This window comes from Cyclopterus lumpus, chromosome 9 (genome assembly GCF_009769545.1).
Source record: "Cyclopterus lumpus isolate fCycLum1 chromosome 9, fCycLum1.pri, whole genome shotgun sequence".
Classification (NCBI taxonomy): domain Eukaryota; kingdom Metazoa; phylum Chordata; class Actinopteri; order Perciformes; family Cyclopteridae; genus Cyclopterus; species Cyclopterus lumpus.
Window position 1 is genome coordinate 6,608,986 of NC_046974.1, and position 27,307 is coordinate 6,636,292.

At 45.7% G+C, this 27,307-nt stretch overlaps 1 protein-coding gene across 1 annotated transcript; it reads left to right on the forward strand.

Annotated features, from left to right (window-relative positions):
• Positions 1-225: 225 nt before the first annotated feature.
• Positions 226-17,594, forward strand: scarf2 (scavenger receptor class F, member 2). Its single transcript, XM_034542322.1, has 11 exons — positions 226-793; positions 3,063-3,121; positions 3,209-3,310; positions 3,914-4,433; positions 4,967-5,185; positions 5,734-5,862; positions 6,216-6,319; positions 7,609-7,723; positions 8,041-8,138; positions 13,534-13,689; positions 14,918-17,594. Exons 1-11 carry the CDS (start codon positions 684-686, stop codon positions 16,153-16,155), a joined length of 2,850 nt encoding a protein of 949 aa, XP_034398213.1. The 5' UTR covers positions 226-683; the 3' UTR covers positions 16,156-17,594.
• Positions 17,595-27,307: the final 9,713 nt, after the last annotated feature.

Sequence of the window (27,307 nt, forward strand, 5' to 3'; positions counted from 1 at the left end):
CACAAAGCCAAAGACAGAGTAACAAATCAGGAATGTCCCTCCTGCCACTCCTGAGAAGAGCGCACGAGAGGACAGAAGTTAAGGATTAAGTGCGCGTCTCCTCCCGAGAGGAACACACGGGAGAGGCAGCTGATTCGCCTCAATGTTCGCCTCTTTTTCTTTTCTTTTTTTCTCATCTTTTTTTTTTCTTTTTTTTTTTCAAGAATATCAACATATCGACACGTTTCCACGCGCGTTGAGGGCATTGTTTTGGACTTTTTGGCTGGAACCAACGTGCTTTTTTTGTGTTGTTGTTGCACGATGGCCTCTTTTAGAAACTTTGGAATAAACTGCGCAGTGCAGGAGAACAGCGTCTATCGAGAATATTGTGCTTTTCAACTTTGGCTTTTCTGACTTGTTTCCAGCTTCTTCTTTTTTTTGTGTTGGTCTTGGGATTTGCTTGTCGCTGGTCACTTCTTTCTTCAGCTGCAGAGTTTTCTCGATGGCGTAGGTGGTTGCGAGAGTTTGTTCAATCTTCTTCTTTTTTTTAAATTTTTTATATCAAGCAGACACATCTGGATTATGTGCGTAAAACCAATCGGGAGTGTTTTAAAACCCCAGTGAGAAGCCGTCGTCGTCAGCCTTTCGGAGAAGGGGGAATGCGGAGTGGAAACGGCGTCTAGGAGGATGCTGCTGCTCCCACGATGGAAGTGAAGAACTCTTTTGCTGCTGTTGCGGTGGCTTGTCTCTTCGTTTGCTCCACTTTCAGCCAAGAGCTCAATCCCAAAGGCAGGAATGTATGCAAAGCACCCGGGTAAGCATGCAGAAGAAAGTTTGAACCGCTGGTTGTTGATGCAAAACCAGCTTGTGTTTGAGAAGTTTCTCTCTCGTGACATTCTACTGTACTTTCAGGGTGCAACTTTCTTTAAAAGAAAAAAATTTGCACTATCAACTAAAAACTTTGGGTTTTTTTTAATCTCACATTTCTCTATGTTTCAATTTCGTTGAAGGATAATGACGTTTTTTTAAGCACACTTTTAAAAACAGAAACACAATATTGACATGTTCTTCTTTGCAGCGTTGGCCTCATGCGCGAATGGAGCGGTGTTCACTAAAAGTGAAATAAAATCGCCGTCAACATTTGAACTCAACCAGCTGCCTTCATTCTCTGAACTTTAATATTAGTTATTCTTGAGACCACATTGGATACATAATAACTTCACGGTGAGCTCTTTCTTTACATAACGTGTTCCCAGTCCGCTGTACAGCAGGAGGAGGAGGAGGAGGAGGAGGAGGAGTCCATTGATTAAAGGAGCAATATACAGATGTGTACATCTGGAACAGGAGCGTGTGTAGGGGGCGCTCTCGTGGGCCGTCACGGTATTCGTGGCACGGTTTGATAACGCACGTGTGGTTTGATAATGCACTTTTTTAAGAAGTTACCTTATTTTGAGTTTATGAAATGATTTAAAAAGGAGCACATGTTGTTTGACAGTTGATATATTCCAAAACTAAAGTCAGATAATTGTATTCGAGGATCTCTCTCTCAAAACGTTAAGGGATCCAAAAAAGCATATCTGGATGACTTCTACATGAAAAAAAAAAATTGCTGACTGCAGCATCCCCACTTGTTGGACTGATGTCTGCGGATATTGAAACTGTGTTAGGAGAGAACCGGCCAAATGTATTCCAGGAGGAGCTCGTTCTCCACTATGCCGTGAAATATGCCTGATAAGAAACCATGTGCTTTACTGTTCTACCTTTTTTTAAATTTTTTTTTTTTTGTGTTTCTTGGAACACCAAGTAGTCCAAGTGTTTAGATCTGAAAAAGCCACGCGCTGCGGTCACAATGAAATGCATCAAGAGCTGCTTTTCACAAGTTGAAGCTGTGCTGTCATCTCATCGCTGAGCAACAAGTCGTCACTCACCCGAAACATATCGCCTTCGGTGCTTTGTGAAGTTTCCAGTGTAATATAAATAGCGCCGGCCTCCACTGCTCTACAAGTTTGACATGTTGCCCTCCTTCCAGTCCTCAACATTCATTGCGGTGAGCTTTCCACTCACCTGTTTTTTCCATTATGGTTTTTATTTTTCTTGACTTGAATGCGATGCTTTCAGCACTGATGCAGGAGGAAAAAAAAGGATTTTCAGAATCAGTTAAAGAGCATCTATTGAATTTCTCGGCGTCGGGGAGTTGAAACATTCTTTATGTCACAATGAAAGGCGAACAGCAGTGCAGGCGCAGGCCCGTGCTTCCAAACACCATCGTGAAATTCGACAATCAAACCTGACACGGATTGGCTGTGCGGTTTTAAAAAAAAAGAAAAAAAAAAAAAGGTCAACAAGAGTCAGCTTTATACATGCGGACTGGAGTTTGTCAAAATCCCGGAGCAGCGCAGTTGCAACACGTGCCGTGTTATGTACGTTAAATGAAAAAAAAAAAAAAAGGCCTATTTAGAAACTCTTCCGTCCGCAACGAGCAAAAGCACACGGAGCGCAGACCTGTGATCTCGACCACGCGCCGATTTTGGCAGCCTGAGTAAACGCCGTTTTGCTCCCCGCTCGTCGACCGAAGGCGAACTGCCATCTTCAAACACTCTGGGGGAAGCTGACGTGTTGCAGAGGGCCCCACAGAGGTCGGCAGGCGTGGGAGGAAGAGGAGTTTCATCCGTTCTTTCCTGACAGGCCTAAAAAAAAAAATTCATCTGGAAAATATTGACTTTGAATATTCACATTTCCCCCCCCGAAAAGGCTGAGCGAGCATAAAGAAAGTGATAAACTACACAGATGCATGGGGGGGCTCGGGGGTTAAGGGCTGCTAAGTGTACACAGGACCCATATTCAGATAATTATACAACCATGTTCTAAGAATTTGCGTCGTGTACAACCCCCCCCCTGCGCGTATATTTGCAGCATGTTCGCCACATCAGGAGGATCAGTGAGATCAAAGAGGCTCCAGCTGGGTGTGGATGTGTTTGTTTCACTGGAACCCGGGTTCCTCATCACAACCCCCCCCCCACTCCCACCCCCCCCCCCCCCCAACCCCCCCCCTCTCACTCTCAATGTCCTAACGTTTCTTCCAGATCACCGGGACTCGCGTGCTGCAGCGGATGGGGGCAGCTAGGGGACGAGTGCCTGACGCGTACGTACCGTGCAGACCCGCCGTTTATCAGTACAGCTCAGTGTGCCAGCAGGTTGAATAACGAGGACTCTTCTGTTTCCACCCAAGCTCTCTGCGAAGGCAACTTCACCTGCAAGGAAAACGAGGTGTGCGTCAGGCCCAATGAATGTCGCTGTCGTCACGGATACTTTGGAGCGAGCTGTGACACTAGTAAGAGATTTGCTTAAATGTCAAGAAAATAGAATGTTAAATGTTAAAGACCTGTTCAATATACACGTAAATTAGGTCTCTAAAAACTACAGCAGAAGTATAAATTAGCCATGCTAGAGTTATTGTTCTGTCTCTACGGGTCCACCACTGACATATCTCAACAGCTATTAGATTGCCAAGAAATGAGCGTATGTTTGCTCACGTGCTAAACGAAGACGGCGGCCGCGTGGTAAACGTTGTGCCCGCTAAAACATGGCCGTTGTGATTGTGTTGCCAAGCTGCCTTTAAACAGGCAGAAATGGCCTAATATTGTTTTTTTCTGTTTATGGCCCACTTAAAAGACTTAGGACAAAGCAGGAGGGGCAGAAATAGTAAAATAGTGACAACGATAATTTTTACAAAGATGAAGTCGACATCAAGTGTTTAAATTAGGATGTGCAATGCACATACAGTAGAATGTATTAGAAACACGCTCAAGCCATTTACAGGGCCATTTAAAAACATGCAGCAGGCCGCAGTCGGCCCGCAGGCCGTAGTTTGGCCAGCTGCAGGCTCTTGCTCAAGGATATTTGACGAGTCAGAATATTGTTTGTCTTCCAACAGAGTGCCCGGCCCAGTTCTGGGGCCCCGACTGCAAGGGGAAATGTATCTGTTACCCCAACGGCCAGTGCGACGACTTGACCGGCGAGTGCACCTGCAACCACAACCGTTGGGGACACAACTGCGAGTACCCTTGCATGTGCCAAAAGGGCAAGTGCGACCAGCAGACGGGCAAATGCACGTGCCACCCCGGCATCTGGGGTCCCCTGTGCAACAACAACTGCTACTGCAGCATCAACTCCATCTGCAATGCCAAAACGGGGCGGTGCATGTGCAACCCCGGTTGGACGGGGAGGAACTGCGCAATCCAGTGCAACTGCAACAATTCGCCGTGCGACCAGTTCACGGGGCGCTGCCAGTGCCGGGAGGTGCTGTGGGGCCCCCGGTGCGAACGCTACTGCCAGTGCGTCGAGGGCAAGTGCAACCAGGGGGACGGCTCGTGTACCTGCACGCCAGGGTACCGTGGGAAGTTCTGCAGGGAGCCGTGTCCTGCCGGGTTCTACGGTCAAAACTGCAGGAACAGGTGGGGGGGGAGAGAAAAAAATAAATAATCTTGGCAGAGAGTAAATGCACCATATTTAAAAAAAAAACACACACAGGAAATATGCAGTTTTACAGATGCCTAATGTTCAATTCCCTTGTCCGATCCATATTACGGTGCAGCTTTGTGGTTTGAGGAGGAAATAAGATTTGATACATGCTGCAGGTGATAATCCTTAAAAGATCTGAGTGCGTTACTTAATGGAGCAATAATGTAGTGAGATCTGGGAGTTGGTATTCACATTATCCCATCATCATCATCATCAGCAAACATGGAGAAGCAATTCAGGTTAAGTGCTCTACCTCTCACGGTCTGTGACATTCTCACACAAACCTGTGGCTGTAAACTAAAATGAGCTCGGTGAGTGTTTTTTATCTCCCTCTTTAAATAATCATTACAGCGACGCATACAAACAGAGTATTTCCATCTGGTTTCACATCCTTTAACACTTTTACTACACGAGGAAGACATTCAATAAAACAGGATACATATTTTTCTTTTTGGGGGGACCACAGGTGTGGGCACTGCAAGGGCCAGCAGCCCTGTAAGGTGACGGAGGGACGCTGCATCACCTGCGACCGGGGCTGGAACGGGACACGGTGTGACCAGCTCTGCTCCAAGGGCTTCTTTGGCGACAACTGCCAGGAAGTGTGTCCCTCCTGTAAAGACGGACACCACTGTGACCCCATTCGCGGCAAGTGCTCTCACTGCAACCCTGGCTGGATTGGGGACAGGTAAGGACGCGACAAGGGTAGCCCGGTATCACGGCGGTTCGTGGGAAAATGGCCGCAACATGCAATCTGTGGGTTTTTGTGGGCATGGATGCGAAATTTCGTTCGGCCACGGAAAAAAAAAACGATGTCAATTAGGCAAATTGGGATCTTTCTTTTTTTTTTTGTGGGGAGGTGGGTGTGGACAAACAAATGAAACGCATCAACGTGACAATGCAGCGGTCAGAGCGAGGGACATTAAATATCCCGAAAGACTCGGGATTCAGGTGCTTTGACACGCAACGTTTGTTTTGCTGCCTCAACCTAACTACGCGTAGTTATTTTAAGCCCGACCGTGGTGCTTCTTCCAAATAACTACCCGATTGGTTTTATTGCACGAACCCACATTTTAATTTGTAAGTCCTGCGGGAAATGGACCATTCGTGCCTCAGCACATTGCATATCGTGACTACTTCAAGACCTGCAAGAAACGTGCAAAACAACACATTTTTATTGTTCAGTCTGACCTTTTTTTTTTTTTTTTTAATCGTCACATTTCTCTTGTTCGATAGGTGCGAGGTGCGCTGCCCCAACGGCACGTACGGCGAGAACTGCGAGAACAACTGCAGTCACTGTTTTAACGGCATCTGTCACGTGGTCACCGGAGAGTGCTTGTGTGACCCGGGATTTTACGGCACCTAGTAAGTCACGAGACACCTCGTACCTGAAAAATGCATTACAATACACAGTGGGAATGGTTGATGGCTTTCTTATTACTTTTGTCACACACTTGTATTGCTTGGGAATTGAATAAGCGAGCGTGTTTTCAGAGGCATATTTGTACCGATACTGATAAAGAACCCTCTTGAAACGCAAAAAAAAAGCGAAATTCCTACATACTTCCATCCAAGGACACACATTTTTTCCTGGAACAAATAACTGATCCCATTTATGCTTTTTCTCTTTTTCTGTGTCCTTTTTGTCTGTGTCCTATTTCATGCATCTGTCACTTGGATTGCACATTAAACAGATGTTGTTTTTGTCTGTGCTCAAGCTGCAATATGACCTGTCAACCCGGCCAGTATGGAGTGAACTGCAACCAAACCTGCTCATGCAATGACAAGAACTGCGATCCTGTGTCCGGTGCTTGCTATCTCCGTAAGAAAAATCTCCTTTTTTTTTCCTCCACATGCTTTGTAGTTACGGCGTTTTTTAAAGCGTGTTTCTGTTGATCGGCGGTCGTCAGTAACTAGTGACAAATGGCTATTTCTTACTCGGACTACACTTGCCAAAAGAATTATAACCCTCTGAACTGCATGTCCAAAGAACCAGATGCCTCAAGTGCTGCCTGTGTATTAAAATGTCTAATAGTTGGCGGTAGCAACAAGCACATCTATTCAGGTCAGCGTGTGAAGTGGGAGCGTTAACGTAGCGGGGCCTTGATAGCGTTTCCAGACCCAGACCGGTGTCCTTTTTATGGCTGTGTTTGTTGGCTCTGTTCCTGTCCAGCCAGAGAGGAGTGGGGGGGGGGGGGGGAGTGAGAGAGGGGAAGGAAGAAGAAATAAAAAGAGTGAAAATATGAGAGAAAATGAGAACTTGGAAGGGAGACAGAGAACAAAAAGAGTGCACTGTTTGGACAGGGCAGATATTTGAAGGCATGCTAAGGAGACGAGAGTTGTTCAGGACACTAAGGCAGCAGAGGTCTTGGCGAGTGGACACGCTGGTCAGCGATATCGTGAGACCTCATCACCTTTTCCCATCCTTTATCCGGCTGTGAGCGCAGAGCAGTGACAACACGGCACGCCCAGACTGCCTCATGTGACAGTGTAAAGACCCGAGGGCCTCCGCCGCCATCTGATGGCTTTGCCTCTCGCCTGGTGTCAGCTGTCCATGCGAGCGTCTCGCAATTACAGCACGTATTATCTTTGGGGTGTATCCCACTTGAAGAGGGAGGGGCGCTAATAAATCATGCATGAGTTATGGTGGTGGGGCGTCTAGTAAAGAGAGGGCTCCGAGGAGGGGAGGGGGGGGGGGGGGGGGGGGGGTAAGACTCTCGCAGGAAATAAGCAGCGAAAGCGTAAATGGTCCCGTGTCTGCAGGGAGATAAGATTAATAGTGAATTATTTGCAGCGAATTTCCGCCCGTTGCATCATTCCTCAAAGACGCTTCATGCCAAGCAGCTATTGAAAATCAAATTGTTAATGTCAACACGGTGCTCCGTCTTTATTATCTCACGCTAACTGGCACATTAATACGGATCATGCAGTGAGCCTCACTCTCTCCTCGAGTCACGTGAACCCACTCGTTCGGTAAATCACAATCATGTCGCCGTACGTACGCCGAGGTCTTCTGGCGCTGGTTGATGACAGAGAGGGACATTTGTCCAAAGTGGCATTAAGAGTCAACCCGGGGCACGCCCAAGAATTCCCTGCCTTCTCGTCTTTCAGAGCCCAACCAGCGGATGGGTGTGATCGCGGCTGGAACCCTGGTCTCCTTCTTGCTGATTGTCCTCCTGTCGCTGCTGTGCTGCTGCTGCCTGTGTCGACACAAAGACGACCACAAGTGAGTGACGGATGGGTGTCTGCCCCTCTACGCCCCCTGATGGGAGCTTGGCCTGGTTGTGGATATAGAAGAACATGTTTTCTTTTTCTACTCTCTCTATCGTAGGAACCAGGTTGTAAAATGAATAAATGCATGTACTTTAAAGCAAGCTTTTTATATATATTGACATTACCGTGCGAGTAGCAATGTGAGCAGCCCTCCGGGCCCTCAAAGGAGAGGCACGGGGCCAGGTTTAATATGCCTCTTTTTGAATGATTCATTTGGCTTTCCGTGGCGTCATCCCTTCTCGGTCCTAACCCAGACAACTCTACCAACAGCAAAAAAGCCAAGCGGATCCTGTGTGGACGATTCAGCCGAATCAGCACGAAACTCCCCCGTATTCCACTGAGGCGACAGAAACTGCCCAAAGTAGTCGGTAAGCCCCAAAAAAACCCTCTTTTCCCATATCCCGCCGCAGTGTTTCATGTAATCATCTTGCTTGCACAGGCTGCTGAAGCCGGATCACTCTTGGCTTTTGATTATTAGGCGACTGACATTCACGTTGACGTGTGTGGGGGGGGGGGGGGGGGGGCAATGACACCGATGGGTGGCAGTCAGAGTGCTACCTTAGTCCTTCTCTTAGATGATGAATAGGGTTGAAAAGTGTATGGTGGCTGCCAGGCGAGGATGGGGTTTCATTTGAAAGGAATGCACTGGTTTTGGATCCCCTTATTATTCTTGGCACCCTCGAATGCCATGTGTTCATATTATTACAACCCTAAACTGGGGCTTTCCCCCCCCCCCCCCCCCCCCCCCCCACTATGTTGTTTTTTTTATACTCGTTTCCATCGTCTTCTTCCCCAAGAAATGTTTTTTTTCTTGGGCCGAGGAGCAGGCTGTGTTATTAAAAGAAGGCCCGTGGTTATGGGTGGTGGTGGGGGGGGTGGTGGGGGGGGGGGGGGGGGGGGTGGTGGTGGTGAGTGACGAGCTATCAAAGGCCGCACTGTTTGGGTGAACGCTGCGCCACCGCCGCTCCATGCGGAGGTCTCGTGGTCTGTGACAGATCTGTCTTTGCTCCCGGTCTTTTTTCGTAATAGACGGAGGAGATATGATGATCTTTTAAACCCCACCAGATGCATTTCAACATGGCTGCTTTTGTTCAGGGTACAAAAACAATTTTAACAAGTTTAAATATACACAGTTATCTGGATTTCTCTCAGAACTCTACTGTTTGCATAAGCAGTAAGTCGTCTTGCTCCTATTACCTATTTTATACAAAGGGGTGTTCTTCATTGTATGGAGATCCAGGGTAATTGTATTGTCAGCAACAGCAATATATTTGTCTGCACAATCGAATTTCCAATATTTTTAAGCCATGGAAATGTTAATGATCCATATTCATGATGCAAATGTTTTTATTTGCTATTTTGAAGTAGGAGATTAATAATGTTCAGCTAACATTGTCATAATATAGAGGTGACATTTGCAGTTGTGGATAAAGCAATTAGTCAACTAATGAAATTAATCCACTGACAGAAAGTTAATGTACAGCAATTTTCATGATCAATTTATTGTAAAAAGTCATTCATCAAGGGGGGGAAGGGGGGGGGGGGGGGGGGGGGGGAGATTCTCCGGCTCCAGCTTGTCCAAGCTGCTTCTTTTTCCCGTTTGTCATTGTAAATGAAATCCTTGGACTGTTAGTCAGACAAAACAAGGGACTGGGAGAGGGCTCTCGATTTGCTGTAATATAGTTTTTAAATGATTGTTTGGCTTCTCAGAGCATATCTATTGCAAACCACACGGCTCTCAGCGCGGCGACGCCGGGGGCAGCTATAGCGGTGCAAACAGCGCTAACGGCGGCAACAGCGCTGCCAGTGTTTACAGCGTTTCCCGAGGAGGAACCGAGCGGATAGGAATAGGCCATGAGCTAGCCATTGGCGCCCGCTCACATACACTGACGTGCACTAAAAGGCCGATGTATTCCCAGCGGTGTTGCATAAGCAGTTTCCTGACGTAGCTTCAGCCTCATTACGAAGCGCTGCAATGCGATTCTTTAAAATAAAAGAAAGGGCCTTACTGAAGTCGGTGTGCTGCGGAAAGGAGTCGATGACCTGGTTTCTTTTTCATGTCTGAGCGGCATGCGCCCCCTCGGTTATCCAGCTGATGCTTAAAGAATCTGTCTCTGTTATGCCTCGGGCAAAATAAACTGGCACGTGGTTGCCTTTTGTCGTCACGCTGAGGCTTATTAATACGCTTGCTTGTGGAGAGCTTGGCCATGTGAAGCAATGTGGATCTGAGCCAAATGCCTTCGCGTAAAGACACTGATGTGTGTTTACACTGTAAGCAAACAGACACAACTAAATGTTTTTTAATGCTTTTAAACTCAAGATTTCCTGCACAAGACCACCATCTCGTCAATATTTTAAGAACAGGCCTCAATACCAGTTAAAGTCCAATCCATCGCCACGAGTGTGCGTCTCGTTTCGGATTGCCCGGTTCGTCCTATCCAAACGTTTGCCACTCTGCTTTCTGTTGGGCTGCCCGCAGAAGTGTGGTCTGACAACATTTAGGAGCTCTGACTGGGGCTACACAGTCCTGCACACACGCATTCCAGAGGGGGCCCGATGGGGCTGGAAACAGGAAGTGGTCAAATTTACCCCAGCCCGTGTCAGAACTGTGATTTATCCACACCAGGGTCAGTCGCAACAGATGTGGCAATGCAAAATGAAAAGTAATGAAAAGTTAGCACACTCGAGAGGAATAGCTAGGCCAGCACACGACAGTGTGCTACGACTTTGGCATAACTAAGGCTGTTTGCTTGTAATTTGGCATTCCATTCGCAGCATATTTACTCCACGCCCAAGAGATTCACATCTGTCCTGCATTCCTCACATCCTCTTATTTAGACAAATAGATTATTTCAAGCAGAAAAGTGTTGTTTCTTCTTCTTATTGGAAAGTAATAAATATAATGCCCACATTTCCCCAGCTGGACCAAGCATTTGAAACTAGCAACCTCCTTGTCCCAGCCCAGCCCCTCTGGCCTTTGGTCTACCTCGGCCTGTTAGCGGACCCGCCCCCCTCCCCCACTGAGCAACTGTGGTGGCGGAGCTCTGCAGCTGGGATGTGTCAATAATGCCCTGTTGTGTGTTGGCCTCCATGTCGGAGAGGGATCACAGTGACAATCTGCCCCAGTAGACCCACAGTCTGGAGGGAGCAGCCTTCAAGGGGCAGCAGTTGTTCATCGCTACGTACGAGCAATGTCGCAAAATGCCCATGTGTTAGCTCGCGGACGAAGTCTTTGCATAGGTGAGCTGCTCTGCATTCCTCGGTGGCTCAGATTCTCTGCCTACCGGCCTGCTGCCGACCCTGCACACGGCGATACGTACGTACCCTTGTCTTGCTCGTTTATTTATTTTATTTATCTCGTTGAATTTGGGCTAAATATTATTTCGTCATCCACACCTCTGGGTTAACGTTTTGCTGCGTTCTGTATATTATTATTAATATACCACATCCACACAAAGTTGACTTTTGGGGGTCATTCTTGTAGCCACACAAGTCCAACAGGAACACATGTAGAGAGAGCAGGGTGCCATTATTCTTGTAAACAGGATATCCTTAAATAATCACATAAATGGGTGCCCTGGGATGGAAGTCCCTTCTACATTCATATTGAAAAGCTTGTTATCCCCCCCTCCCCCCTTTTTACACACATCTGTACTTGCTTATTGTAGACATGTTGCACCTGTGTTGACATTATCCCCCCTACGAGCAACACAAAGACTTCAGGCTGTCAAACTGACACAAGTTGTTTAAAGGTTTTGTTGACTTCTTTTTGAAGAATGTAAGAACACAGATCCGTGGAGCAATATAGATTTGCCTCATGTGTCTTATATTTCATGTCGGCAAGGCATTAAAACAGATCTTCTCTCCGTGATGGTGACTAACACAGTTAACATCTATAATTTGGAAAAGTAGATCAAACCCAGGAGCCTCGAGGAAAAAAATAAACACATCAGGGTCCTTGAAAATTGCTTTGTGCAATCACGTCAGTACACAAAATATATGTAGCACACACACACCCACACACTTCTGAGCCATTTCGGATTTGACCATGAATAAATCTAGTTGTTGTTTGAAAAGATATTGAAAGCAGTTGAAAGAAAGAAAGGCACAAAGAGTGGGAGTATGTCTATGTTCCCTCAGCCATATGTTCCCTCAGTTCTATGTTTCCTCAGCCCTGTTTCCCTTAGCCTATGTTTTCTCAGCCTTATGTTCCCTAAGTGTTCCTATTGTGGGAAGGCATGACCCTCCCTACTCTGCCTCTGATTGGCTTACCCGGATACTCTTAGCCTAATCCGAACCAATCTAATTCCTCATGCCTAAACCTAGCCAACCTAACCAATGTCTAAGAATGTCTCCTCGTACTCTGATATTACAAATGAAATACAAAGTAAATGCAGTTTTTACAGTTTCGTTAAAATCCGTCCGTAAAGAACTTCTTAAAGGCTGATCTTTTTAGTTATCGTCAAACAACAACGGCAAAGGAGCTCCGAGTTGTTCCTGGCAAGGGTTCTGGCACAGTTTTAGGGGATTTCTTCCATCTAGGTTTCATCGGCCGTCCAAACAATTGGATCGACCCAACGTGTCATCGGGCGTGTAAACGGGAGCATCTGATGTCAAGTTAACGCCCAGTAGGATTTAAACTAAAACTCACGCCAGATGGGAAGATCAGCTTCAAGTTTACCTCAGAAACCACAGCTGTCCTGAGACAGAAGGGTCAGCAGAGTGCTGCGGTTTGTGAACGGGGAGGAAGTGAAAGGAAGACTGGTGGAGAGCGAGGCGGACGTTCAGAGAGAAACAGAACTTGACCTATATATTGTTCAGGGAGAGGATCCTTTGACGAAAGAACCCGTTTGCCCAACACCCAAAAACAAAAAAACTATCAGAATAAGAGGTTTTTTTGACACCACCATTGCTGCAGTTTTACTCTATACTGTATTAGTATATCTGATAGTATACAATACATTGCTTTTGTAATGACAGATTCTCAATTATTAAAGGAATAGTTCACATTTTGTTGATTATGCTTATTGTGGACAGGCTAGCAGGTGTATACCTATTTCTCTCTGTTTCTTTCTGTCTTTATGCTAAGCTAGGTGAAGATCTACTTATTTGCCTTTCTAAATAATGAGACGACATTGGTATAGATTTTTTTTTTACCCACTTTCAGATAGAGACGCCAAAATATATTTCCCAAAATGCAAAATGCTTAGTTTCAAGTACTTTTGGTTTCATTTTGATTTTGATTTTCACTTTCATTTCATTATTTGACAGAGTGTGTGCTTTAGTGTCTCGTAGATTGAGAACATAACATTATATGACAGCTCACAATTTCCTTAATAATCTATTTATTCATGAATTAATTAATTATTTAGTTGTAGCTGCAGACCCTCCAAAAACAATGCGTATAGCCACGGGTGGCATGAGAATGTATTTCTCGTATGATTATCAGAATGCCTGCTCCTCTTTTAAGCTGCTCAGAATAAAACTGTAAAATCAATGTAAAAAAAATAGATAAATAATAAAAAAATTGAAAAAGATCCACATTCGCTTACAAAAACCCATAATGTTCGAGCCTTTGTGAACTCGAATTGAAAACCAATTGAAAAACGCTTTTTTTTTTTCCCGTGGACTCAATTAAACTAACAGGTTCTGCATCTCGGGCAGCAGTTGTGAGAGTGAGTGAGAACAGACTGTTGTTCTTGTAACACGGTACAATACCCTCTGGCTGACCTTTTGGCTTCTGCGTTTGTTTTCTGTTCCCAGTAGCGCACCACGACCAAGAGAACACCTTCAACTGCAGCTTCATCGAGCCCCCCTCGGCGGCCGAGCAGCCTTCCCCCTCCTCCTGGTCGTCCCAAGAGTCTTTCTCTTCCTTTGAGAGCAGAGACGAGGGGCCAGTTTACTGTTTGCCCCACGAAGGTGAGTCATCGTTAGAATAAATAAACACTTCAGTTATCTAGAATGACGCACATAAATCCCTAATTTGTCTTTGGCACGGGGTCTTTACACACACTCACACACACACACACACACTGATACACACACGGTGAAGAAGTCAAGTCCCCCAGTGTGACCGTTTAGTGACTCACCCACTTTCTGTAAATCTCATTATGGAGATAGTTTCTTTATCATATGCCATCTCGACCCAGGTTTTGCTTGGAGAACGAGTATAAACAGGAAATGGATTGGTCAAGTCAGCACCTGGCACCAATCCAAACAATGACTAACTCCTTGAAGTTTGATGGAAAACACCAGTTCTGTCAGTTTCTATTCTGGATGTCTGACGGTGCAAGTCAGGTTTTGTTTTGGGGGATTTTTGCTGAGGGATTGATGTTTTTTTTTATTTGTTTTTTTATTCCTCATTTTTCTAATGAGGGCCTAGAAACAATTTTGAGTACAAAGCCCGGGGCAAAAAATAACTGCTGTAAACATCACACAAGTAGGGTTGTTAGTTATAGTCGCACCAATAGGATCTGTCGCTTTGGAGCCGCTGCAGTCTCAAGTATGTGTAAACAAATTAGCAAATGAAGTGGTACAGATATCAGTCTTTGAATCACGCGGAAGTGAATTCCTGCTATTTGGGGAGGGAACAGATAAATCACATTGTTTAGATTTAAAGGATGCTGCCCGGTCGGCAGAATAAAATGTTGGCGTTGTACGTTTCTGCAAACCACGGATGTGTTGAATATCTCGACGTTCTCTGAACCAAAAATAACTTCCATATTGAGATTTTTAGATAAAGCGCTTTTGCCGTTTCAGAACTGCATTCTCAGTTTGCATTTAGGTACTTATTTGGTAAGGTTTAGGGAAAGATCACGGTAGTCTCCCCACATCACGTCTTTGATTAAACACATAAATCATGCATTAAATTATGCATGAGGTACACCACTGTCTTTCCCTAGACCGTTGATTCAATTGGGAAACAAAAACATAAATCTTTTTATTGACATAAAGTGTGATTAATGTCTTACTTACTACATCGAAAGTTGGCTAACATTAACAAACATTAGCCTCAATAAGCCAGAAGTGAACCGGGCCAAGAAGAGCTGTGCGGTATCTCGCTTCAATTGATCACTTGTATGGCTGTTTATATGATCTGATTATCTAATCTTGGACTAATACCTGTTGGTCTTCTGATGATCCACAGAATCTTTGAATGAAAGCAAAGAGAAGGGCAGCCCCAACCCAGCAACGGAGAAGCCAGAAGCTGTCCCTAATGAGGATGATGCAGGGGAGTACACCTCCTTGAAAGACACCAGTGTGGCAAAACCAGAGGGCGGTGAGCAGCCCCTGCTCAAGTCCTCTGACAGCGAAGGCTCCACCAGTGGCTCTGAATCCACCACTGCGGCTCTCTACGCTCGCATCGCTCGCCTCTCCAAGCAGTCCAAGGAGGACGATGGCAGCGGCAAGGACGGGGATGGCACTCCAACACCGGAGGCAAAGCGCAACGGGAAGCCGCCGCCTTCACCTGGCAAGCCCAAACCACGCCCACCAGACCCGTCCACTAAGCCCAAAGTGTCGTGGATACACGGCAATACCATGGGGTCTCCACAGCCAGAGAATCAGGGGCATGGGGGATTGAAGGCACTCGCTGTGCCAAAGGAGAAAAAGAGGAGCTCCAGCGATGGCTCGGCCAAGAGCGAGGAGCGGCAGAAAATGAAGGAGAGGAGTCGTGAGCAACAGAAGAAACAAGAGGGGAAGGAGGCAGACGTCAATGGCTCTCCCAGTAGACACAAACCTCTGCGAGGTAAGAAGTCTGGGGATGAGCCGAGCAGTCCCAGTCACATGGAGCACATCAATGGTGTGGTTCATAATGCCCTCAAGAAGATAAGCAGCTTCCACAGCTCCTCATCTGAGAAGAAAGGTGCTGAGAGTCCAAAGGAGAGCCGCAAGGAGCCCCCCAAGAGCCCCAAGGTCATCCACCCTCATATGAACTCTGAGGCTGCCACACTCCTGGCTGCTCAGCTCAAGGAGAAAACCCAAAGCATCAACAGGAACGAGGGGACGGGTTTGACGAAGACCAACGGGCTTTCCACACCCAAGGGAAACCGGGAGAAGCCAACACCTCCACAGAAAGCCAAGAGGAACCCCTCCAGTGGATTTAGCCAGCAGAGCCCAACCAAGCCCCTGCTGCCCACCTCGAGCAGCCTCCATAAGATGGTGACACCCGGCGCCAATGACCTCGGGACCCCTGAAGCCAAGAGCCCGGAGAAGCAGGACTTGAACGGCTCAAGGGCAGGGGACCCGATGTTTGATCCGACACCAAAGAAGACTCCCATGAAAAAGCCACCCAGGAAGAAAGGCAAGGAGGGTACTTTGGACACTTCAGAAAGTAAAACACCCCAGCACAAGACAGCCATTATGCCACCACAGGTAGTGAAATAAATGTGCTCATAGACAAATGTTGTGATGGATACCAAGGAGACTATAATGGATTTGTTGCAAGGTGAACGCCGTAGTTTTTCAATCAAGGAATTTAAACATTTTCTGAGTGTGCTGCGACTCCAGGACCAGTCAAGAGTGAGAAATGCTTCTAAGTCAAAGGTGCAGTTGAGTCGTATTGGTGAGTTGTATTATAATGACCTCTATACACCATTGTATTTCATTTCAAGAATCCCTTTTAGTGTAACGACTATGTATCAAGCTCACGCCACAACCTGTGGCTAAGCCGGACACAACAGTGGCGCACAGACATAATCCATAGTTCATTCATCTCTATCCCTCCACCACTATATTTATATATGGATTGCTTTTGGGGTTGCATTACTGTAATTTGCTGAGGTGTCAGAAAAATAGCTATGTTTAATGTACGTGTTCCGAAGGTACTAAGGGTACAAAAAATAACAAGAAAATTTAGATCCTCTGGGTATTGCAAGCTATTATGTTTAGTTTTTTGTTTTGTTCTTGGACCAACATGCATTAATACGGTTCTATACCTTAAGCTGCCCTCATCATTCTTTATGTCAAGGCCATTCTTTGCAGATGAAGGTCAACTTAATTATGTCAATTAAGAGCAATACCTTTTGTTAGAGAACGTCTTAAGCAAGAAGTTATGCTACATTTAGGACTTACTCTGTGCATGTGAGTCACCTTGAATTCATCGCTGAGCTTTAGCGTTGGTCTCCAGGCTCTTACCTCCAGCAATTGTATTTCAAGTCTTTTGTCCAACTCTATCAAACATGGTTTTGCAGAACCCTTAAAAGTGCTTTGATCTTTCTGTAAAAAGGGCCGTTTTAAACCTCTTTCATACTCCGGCTAACACCAAATCACCAGAATGTTCTCTTACTGTACCCTTTTATTCAGTCAGCTAAACCACGAAACCAAAAATGAAATCCAGAGCTATTCTATTTCCTCTCTTTATGCCATGCTTGTAAATCACTTAAAACTCACTCATTTTCTCTGTAATAGAGGAACATCTGCAATTTCTCTATGCTGTATTTCAGAAAAACAGACTGCGTAATCCAGCAAATCAGATGCAATAGATGGTTTTGTCAAAGTAATGACTCTCAGTAGTATTCTCTACAAATCTGACTACAGAAGGAGACTGCCATGTGCCATAATCTGTTCTTTTAGTTTTGTTGAGAAACTAGGCCAATATCGCCAACTGAGCAACTCCCATTTCATATGTATTTGTTTACGCCATCGGGTGTTGTGTAGAAAAGAACATCTCGCCAAGGATGTTTTGTCCCTTAAGGATCATTTTATCTTAAACTAGTAGACTCAAGCTGAAATGACAGGGTGCTTAATTTCATTTTCTTTAGGGTGAGACTGAAAGGCTAAATGGTACCGTGCCTCGAGTGTTACAATGTGCCTCAACTGTGGATCAGTTTAAGCAAAAGAAGCCATGTTTTACTAAATGTTGTTGATCCTTAAATAAGTAAACCAAAGAGGGCAGCGGGTTGGAATACTTAAACTGTTGGTGGATAGCTATTTGGAAAGTAGCATTCAAAACATGAGCTATGAACAATGAATGGTGGGTAGTGTGTTAACATGCCATTGGTATGTTTTGGGCTAAAGAATATATTACATTTACACAGTTAATTTGAAACATTGTCTTGGTTTTATGTTTGTTTTTTTATCAAGGTACAACTTATTTTGGTTATGTGTTCAACTTGTATACATTGTGTACTTTTTTATTATCTTTGTAAGCTGTGCTTATATGACTTTTTTTTAGTTCTTCTGTTTTTCTTGGTGTCAATGAACTGGCTTTCATGTTGTTTTTTTGCTTTTTTTTTGTTGGATATGTTGCTTATTTTGAGCTTTGAAGCAAATCTACAGTATGAGTACTTTCCATCTTGTAAAGTTTACATTGGCTTTTTAATTGTTCTCTGTTGATGTTATTGTTTGTGTAACACTTAACTGCATGACGCAGAGTGTAGTTATATGGCATTAATGGCTACACCGGAAATCTGTAACCTTCTTGTTCCCTCCAGTTGTTATTATTGCCTCCCATAAAACAAAACAGAAACTCATACAGAAAGGATTGTACAATACTACTATGATACCACTGTTGAAACAATTGCATATACTCAAATCATAACATTGTGTAATTATGAAGTGGCAATTTTTATCTGACTGGCCCGTGCCTGTTTTTATAGGCGTACAGTGCATTTGTGTAAAGAAGGGCCTGAAAAGCTGCAAAAGCATTACCAACTGTAAGGTATATTTTGTTTATTTTTGGCAACTTTGATTTCCATTTTGTGTATGGTTCATTACATTTTTCTTTTTCCTCATTTACTTTTTTTGGAATAAAAAAAAAGCAGTACATGTAGCTCTGGTCAAACCAAATTTTTATTTTCTAAGACCCCATTCGTACTCATTCAGCACGACCTCTCCTTGGCATCTTCGCCAAATGTCTTACTCCAGTGTACAGTGGACAAGAATATGGTGGAAAGGAAGGTATTGGGAAACACATACATATCTTGTAGTGTTCTTCAAACAGATTCATACGAATGCTGATTGATATTTGACCCTTTTCCTGTGACTCTTGGCTACCAGACTGCGGAGTTCTCAGGGACAAGGAGTCATTCGGTCACAGCGGCCCTTCAAAGAGCCCGAGGGAACCAGGGAACTGTTCATTTGGCCCCTTCGGCATTGGGTTGGGGGGTGGGGGGGACAAAAGGCTCCTTTCATAAGGGGTGAAAACAGTGGAAACTCTGTGCTGAGGAGTTAATCACGCGCTGCATATGTGTCCTCTTTTGGCAGGGGGAAGAGGGGTATAGCAGGACCGGGCCACAAGGCAGTGGGGGAGCATGAGTGGATGGATATGAAGATGGATGGATAGGTCATGTGATGGGTAATTGGAAGCAGAAGGCGAAGCCGCTTTGTTTTAGGTTTGACTCCTTTTGACACGGTGATTTGACTGGATGTGTACATGCGGTGGGCATCGTTCACAAATGTTGACTTGTATGAACAAAGTTCAGAGCTGAGTCGGATTTATGATCCACTCAAGGACTCGCCATTTTGATTACGCCTTGTCTTGATGTTAACTACTAAAGGATGTGGTTATGACCTTTATATTGACCATTCTTAGAAGATAGACGCCAATGAAGACCTTCTTGTTTTTTTTTCGAGTTAGATCAAACCGTTTAATAATTACCTCGACCATCTTCATGACCGTGGCCTTTTTATCGATGTGGCTTAACAACTATTGGATGGATTGCAAAGAAAAAATTGTAGGGACATTCATGGTCGCCAGAGTATGAACCCTGATGCCGTTGAGTCACCATGACCGTGACTTTTTTTTAAACTATTGGATGGATTGAACGGACGGACACTAATGGTCCCCAGAATAAATAGTTTGTTTACTCTTTAATATTGTTCTTATAAAACTAATGGCATTCCCATTGGCATCAGCTGCATTTCATGTTTAGTGTTAATCTGCAAATGTTAGCACGCAAACATGGTGAATACATGACCTGCTAAAGTTTATGACATTGTAATTGTAACATCCTCCAATTAGCTCAAATAATCCCAGAATGGTCTTCAACAGGTTGTTTTCCATTGTGTGCCCTGTTTTGGGATCTTGTGTTGAATCTGACTCGACTACCACGACCTTGATGCCTCCCATTTGATCTTCCGTTGAATTTCATAGACAACAACACCCGAATCATTCCATTTGTCATGTGACCGTGGCTTGAAGTCTGATTCATTGCCACGATGACAAGGAATGTTGTCACAACTGCCTCCATCTGCTCGTCCTCCACCCCGCAGATGGAGAAGATACTCAGCTCAGCATTCCAACACATGCTCTCTGGCTTTTCATCCTTCCAAGTGTTTTGAGAAAAGTCACAGCTTTTGGAAAAATGTGCGTTGCTTGGCGCCATCGCCGCCGCCGCCGCCGCGCGTCATTTTCAGGCCGAACTGTGTCGATTTAGCGTGCGCGTGACTTGTGATGGATTTCTGTGCCTGCTGCTTCTTGAATGGATTTGAATGCGAGAAGCTTGCGTACAACTTTTGGAACATGAAATCCACTTTGACGACGCAACACCGAGGAACACAAAGGAGCGACTATGCAGGATATTGCAAAACGTGGTCAAAAAGTCAGTGTTGGGATCGGGGGTTCAATGACTGCCAGTCTAAACATGACTTGGAGCAGGGGCGCTCTCGGAGTGCCAAGTCTATAGAAACAGAGAGGTTTTAAAATCAGGCCCTATGAGTCAGCCAAAAGGCCCTGGACTCAGAAAACCTATTCCAGTCCCTGTGTTTCCACGGCAACGGGAACAGATTGGAGCCACATCTGGTAGCCATTTCAGTCCCTGCAAAGAAGAGGAAGAAAGAAAATTTATGAGTGAGGGGGGAAAAGACAAATATTTTCTGCAATGCAAAGCAGAAAGAAAGCGGAGTCGGGTTACACCTGAAAGGGGTGGAAGATATTAATTGTACCGCGGTCTCGGTCGAGAGCAGCTTTTTTCGGTGCCCGTGTAAGTTCCTATAGATGATGGGTTGAGCTTTACTCCGTTTTGAGTTGAAATCTTTGTGCGAGGCATTCGGTGGAAAGTATCTTCTATTGGCGTGCGTGGATTGATGTTCTCAAGATGCAATGCCATGATTTCATGTGGTCACAGAAAGCCATTTCTTTCCCTGTGCAAATGAACCGTATTTGTTTTGAAAAAAAACCCTGTTCCTGAAATGCGTTTAGTCTCCACGATAAGATATTTCTTTAAAAAGAAAACACAACGCAACAATCTGAGGTTTTAGACGCTTCTTTTTGTGTTCTAGCGTTCAAACCACCGACTCACTGTCTGACACAGATGTGTCTACTGCAGCACGCATGCAGTCATATCCCTGTCTGATTTTCTGCATCAGAAACGACCACGGGAGATTTGAAAATGCTTTTTTTCCTGTTTTTTTTTTTTTTTTTTTCTTCTCTTATAACCCGTCCGGCACGCCGTCTGCGAGAAAACACGGTCTAATTGCAGTCCTCCTCACACGTTAAATGTTGTTTCTCTCAGCACTGTGGAAATGCAGTAACTATGAAATGACATTTACTGGAAATGGAAGCTGGTGCTCTTCTTCAGCCAAAACCACTGAGAACTGAGGTCAGCGCACACAACCAGAATGGGGAGGAGAGGCAGCACCATCATCAACTGTGTGTTTCCTAGATTCCCAGTGACATCTGCTCACTTTGCGATTCGGGACCGCCATTTTAATAGAAACCCCGAAACTCTCTCGCTAAGGGCCACCGACCAAGAAAAAGCCGCTCTTAATTCACCAAATTAAGAGCCACCGCACGACAACCCCGACCTCCCAAATAGATTGGCTACACCCCAGGTCAACGTATGGTGCTGTAAGCGGCTGTTTACTTGAGTTCAACCCACTCTGCGTCATCCGTGACATGTCAGACTACTGTGCTAGAATAATGATGCATGGGTCCGGTCTCAGTGTTGGGATGTAACGCTTCTGGAAGACACACACACACACAAACGCGAGTTCTAAAAATGTGTAAATACAAATGAATAGAAATAGCTAGAGATGTAATCAAGCCACAGTTGCTCTCTCTCTCTCTCTCTCTCCAGTTGGAGATTTTCTTCCCCTTTTCTCTCCCGTGAAGGGGTGTGCAAAAAGTTGTCCGGGGCTTCAATTTGCCCTGGATTTCTTTCCCCCTTTGTCAGCATAATTCAATGGTATGAGTGTATTAGTGGGGAAGATTTGGATGGCTAATAGAAAGCAGATCAGTCAGATGCTTCTTCTCCCTTCTAGTTTCTCTCTTTTCCGTTTCTTTCTTTTCAACTCTCTCCCTCTCATGTTTTTTCATCAGCCTACTTTCCTCCTTCCTCATTCACTCCTCCTCCTCCTCCCCCCCCCACCCCCCCGGCCTTTATTCCCTCACACACCCATCCATCCGCTATCTGTGCACTAAAGTGGGACTTCAGACTTCATAATGTGGCTTGAGGTTTCAGCTTTCACATAATTCCACAGGCTGTTCCAACTGGTTTTTTTCTTCTTCTTTTTCCCCTCATCGCTTCTCACTCACTCCAACCTGGAGCAGCGGAGAGAGAGAGAGAGAGAGAGAGAGAGAGAGAGAGAGAGAGAGAACGCTGCTGCCTTATTCCAGATATCGAGACGGAAAATGATCACAAGACCAAATGTGTCCAAACCCAAGGAAAATAAGCAGATGGCTTATGTTTTCATGCACTGAACCCCGACTGTGCCGACAATCGGGCCCGTCTGCGACCGACGGACTGTAAGCTCGCGGCAGTCTTTGTTGTCCGAGACGCAAACTTACACTCCAAATATTCCTTTTGCCAAAACCAGTCTCAGAAACACATGTCCATGCAGAGTTTTTTTTTTACTCCCGCGAGAAGATTATCCCCTGTTTTTTTTGTCCGCTTTGCTTTGTGACTCGGAGGCCGCGCAGGTCAAGCTCATTCACACCCTTCTCATCCGCGGCCCGTGCGGTCGGATTCCGTCTGATAACAGAGCCTTAACAGAGGCCGTCTTTGCTTTCATCACGGATGGCAGGGTGTGTGTATTTGTTGTGTCTGCAGTTGCAGTGCACCGGCATGTGAAGGAGAGTGTTTCGCTGTGTGTTTACCGTCACATGGTGTTGCTGGTGTGCACCCGACCCCCTTTACAGCCCTGTTCTACTTCACAGGACAACACTGGAGCCATTATGGGGGAGCCATGTGTTTCTGATTACCCAGACACAGATTAGAGGGAGGGGAGCAGCGGTTGCTGTCTGCCGGCTCCACAGATGTGGCCCGGCAACTGGACACCCTGTCGGTGCAAATCTCTCCTGCCTGCCACCTCTGCGCCAAAAAAACCTTCACGTCCGCTGTGATGTCACCGCGGAGGCCCAGCTAGCTATCGCCTCATCCTGTTCCCCATTTAAAGATGCCGACACTTGAATCTCGGCGGGTGACACGATTCCCACTCGGCCTAGATATTGGGCAAAGAGCGGCGCACTGTCAACGCTGTATTCCCGGACGAATGAGCTCTCGCTGCGAAATCGTAAACACTGTTGTAGCTCTCGCATGTGACCACAGAGGACGTGGGAGGTGTTTTTTTTGTTGCTTCGGCAATGTGATACTTACTTGACCTACGCACAGGTGGTGCCCCCTTCTGTGGGGGGGGAGGTGAGGGGGGGCAGGTCAGGGTCAGAGTGTTAGGATCAATGATTTACAGGACACTTTAGCATGGTGGCTATGTATTAGCATAGCACCTGGACCCAGACTGATGGGACAATAACTTTCAAAAGCACTAGTACTTACTGATCCTAATATGTTTTTAAGATATTACATCCCAAACATCAGAAGTGATAACACATACATTCCTTTGAAGGTGTTTCATTCAAAATTCAGAGCATAAGGGATTGAGGGATTGCCTCAACATGGTGTCTAGCAGCTAGCAGCTAACAGTGCGAGCAGAGCAAACAACGGCACCAGCGCTGACAGATATAATAACACCGTTTACTTGAGCAAAATTAATAAAGACCAGTTTGGATTTTCCAGGCGTTAATGCAATTACCGTGGAGTAAAAAGCTACCATGACGCCGTGAATGCAAGTTTGCACACTTGGACATTTGGACAAAATGATCATGTGACGTTTAAGTGGTTCAAATTCTATGAATGGCTATTTAATGACATATTTGTTGTCCCAGAACAAAACGTGAAACTCTCTTAAGCTCGCGGTGACCACAGATCTTATTTCAGGCATCGAATTCCTACTCGTTTTCATATCAATCATCTAACTCTGGGCAGAAAGCTAATATTTCCCAAAAGGCCAAACTATCCCTCTAAGTAAAGTAATAAGAAGTCTCCTTCAAAGTACAGAAGAAGTATCTCAACATTATTGTTGTGTCTGGTCGAGGAGGAGATTATTCCACCTCAGTAAAAGACCTTCAGCCTTGTCCCACCTTCACCAACGACATAACAAAAACCCTGCAACAAGGTCACTGGCAGCAAAGCCTCCTGGTCATCCGTGCCTGTGCAACACAGATGCCCCGGCCAAGGCCAGCAGCGCCTCGCCGCCCTGTGCGGGTCGGAGGTTCAAGCTCAATCCAACTCAGTGACGTCTTCATTTAGTCCGCCGTGAGCCGTAAATATGCTCATATTCCCCTCTTTGTGTTGTTTTAATTCAACGCGTACTTCACAATCATGACAAACAACATGCCGCAGGGTTAAAACATGCACAGAATGAAACAAGTATTCTACTCCTCCCCTAATAAGAATACAATGACCACGCAGCAACTTTGTAATTTTCTTAACCCGACGTGATGCTATTTTTTACGCGTTGTGCTGGACAAACTAAGTTTTCCAAGTCGAGTAAACATTGTTTTGAACCCTGTACAGTACACGGCGCGGCAACACTCGCATTGTATTTTTATTGAATGAAGCCCTCCACATGGCCTTTACTTCTTTCAACACTGCCTCTCTTCTTTATAAGCAGACTGGAGCGCAGCAGGCAGACAGGCAGCAGGCTCTCCTCTCACCCCCCCCCCACCCCACCCCCATGTTGCCCCGAGGCTCCAGACAGAAAAGCACACACACACACACACACACAGATAGATAACTGTTTATACTCAAAGTTATATATCTTTATTCATCTCCCTTTGGTCATCCTTAAACATATAAATACTCGCTCAAATAAAGCACAGAGAAATAGACACCGGAGTCGAATATGCACATCAATGTGCACATCACAAGACAGCAGACACACACAAACTACTGTCCCGCCGGCTGTGCGGGCCGCATCCGGTGCTTTGGAGAAACAGGAAGTGTGTGCGTCTTCGTGTAACAAGCTCTCCGAGGGAGGCCGGATTACAGTGAGGTGTTTTTTAGCGTTTGATCTTTCTTTCTTCTTTTTTTTTTTCCAGCTGCAAGTGTTTGCAGAACTCCTACTGGAAGGAAACAAAGTTACTAACTCATTTCTGCAGACGTCTTCGTCGTCTCTACGTCTCCGTGACCCTCGAAGTTCTAAAAACGACTGCGTTTTCCCCCTCCGTCAGCAAATTTATAGGAACAACATCCCCTTTTTTGGCGTGCACCACATGATGTAAGCTGGAACATGCCGAATGTGAGCACATATGGTATGCATCCACACATATAGAGCAAGCACTCGGCCCCACCCCCACTGCTCATTGTGCTTTCTCCCCTCTCTCATCGGCTCTTCCTTGCTTTCTTTCTTTCTTTCTCTTAATCGACTATTTCGGTTCCTCCGGGCCCTCGATCGAGCACTGTGAGAAACTGTGTAGTGGGAAAAGAAATACAAACAAATGCAGAGTTTGAGAAGTACATAGGCCCACGGATTTACGATGGCTGCCAAGGGGAGGAAACCCTGTTAAAAAAAGGGGGACTGTTTTACTGCCATTTGACACATAATCTGTAATAGAACATGCAGAGCGCCGGACTCTGAGCTTGCAGAGCTCCGTGTCTGGAAAAGATAGAGGCAGAGTGATGGTTTGGCTTCGGCATTCCGGGCAGGAATGGTTTATTTTAGTTGGAAACATAATTGTCTCTGCGGCTTTCGGATTCACAAGTACACACTTTACCCGCCAAACTGCCTGGAAGAGTCCATGTGGGTGCTGCTGCTCTCTTGTGGTGACCTGATGCACTTGCTTTTTTTTTTTTTTTTTTTCCTTTATTCTTTATTTTATTCCCGCGCCCAGAAGTTGTGTAAACACAGAATGAATGCTGCCCCCCCCCCCCCCCCCCCCGCCCCCCCGCCCCTTTCAGGGTGTTAACACGGCGAATAAATGTGCCGCGCTGTCATGAGGTCTGATTTCATACACGAGAACACGATGGAATTAAACGTTTCCTCTCGTGCGACACTGTGAGGAAAGACTAAACGTCCGTCGCGTTGTCTCCTTGTTTCCGTTGCCGATATGTTACCGGTCTGCGAAACTACTTTAGGATACAGAATGCATTGGTATTCCAAGAAACCTAAACTCTGCAGGACACCATGATATCATTGATTTTTTTTTTTTTTTTTTTAAATCTGCAGATATAATTTAGAGTTCATTTGGGCTGTTTGGGCAAGAAAGAGTTACCACGTGTAATTAAAAATAATGAATGTTAATTACTGAGATTGAGGAGGTTTGAACCGACTGGGCGTCTTGTCCCCTTCGTTCTTCGTGGTATAGCTTCGACGAGCAGCATTCATTCTGTGTGTGTGTTGGCGGCCCCCGTGGACAAAGGCCACTGCGGCGCTTTTTTTTTTTTTTTTTTTAGAAAACAACTGACAGTCTACCCGGTCCCGGTTCTGGTTCTCCCGTGCCTCCCTTCCCTCCAGTGGGCCCTAGATATACATACGGCCTGGGGGGTCTCCAGCAATGTGGTGTCGGTGTTTGCTCCCGGCAAGGGGGGGGGGGGGGGGGGGAACCGATCACTGCCGGAGGCCCCGCTGGGGTTCCTGTTGAACCCGGCGTGCCTCAATTTGGTCTCTTTTTCGGGGGGAATCATATCCCCGACGCCCAGAATTAAGAACAACCATACGAGGAAGCAAAACAAATAAGCATACAGTATTTTCCAAAAGTTAAATATCGGTTACTAAACAACCCTCAGTGTTGAAATGTGCTTCATCAGACTTTCATATGAGAGTTTCTGGTGCATTGCTGTTACAAAAAGTTTGGTTGTACATTTGTGAATATCACATTTCCCGTGATGTGCTGATGATATGCAGCAGCTACGTGGCGGCCTCTTAGTGGTCCTCGACCACTTGCATGTGAACTGTATGGGAAAAAGTGATAAGAGCACAGATGTTGCGCGGTCGATGACATCCGATGTGGAAGAAACCATAAACCCTGAAGCCAGGGGCCTCTGCGTGGCCCCCCGCGGGATCAAAAACAACCTAATGACTCTTACGGCAACAGCCAAAAGAACAACTCGGCTAACCAGTGACCTCCTTCTCTGTTTATAAAGACCGCGTGATGGAAAACCAACCAGAAAGAGTGAGACGCATCCAACACGGGAAGGCACTGCCCCCCCCCTACAGGAATGTGTCATGGTCCTGTCCACCCTGACAAACCGTCCCGTGTGGATTAAAGGGTTACATACAGTTGGTGATAACTTAGGCGAAAGCACTTAAAGAAACTCAA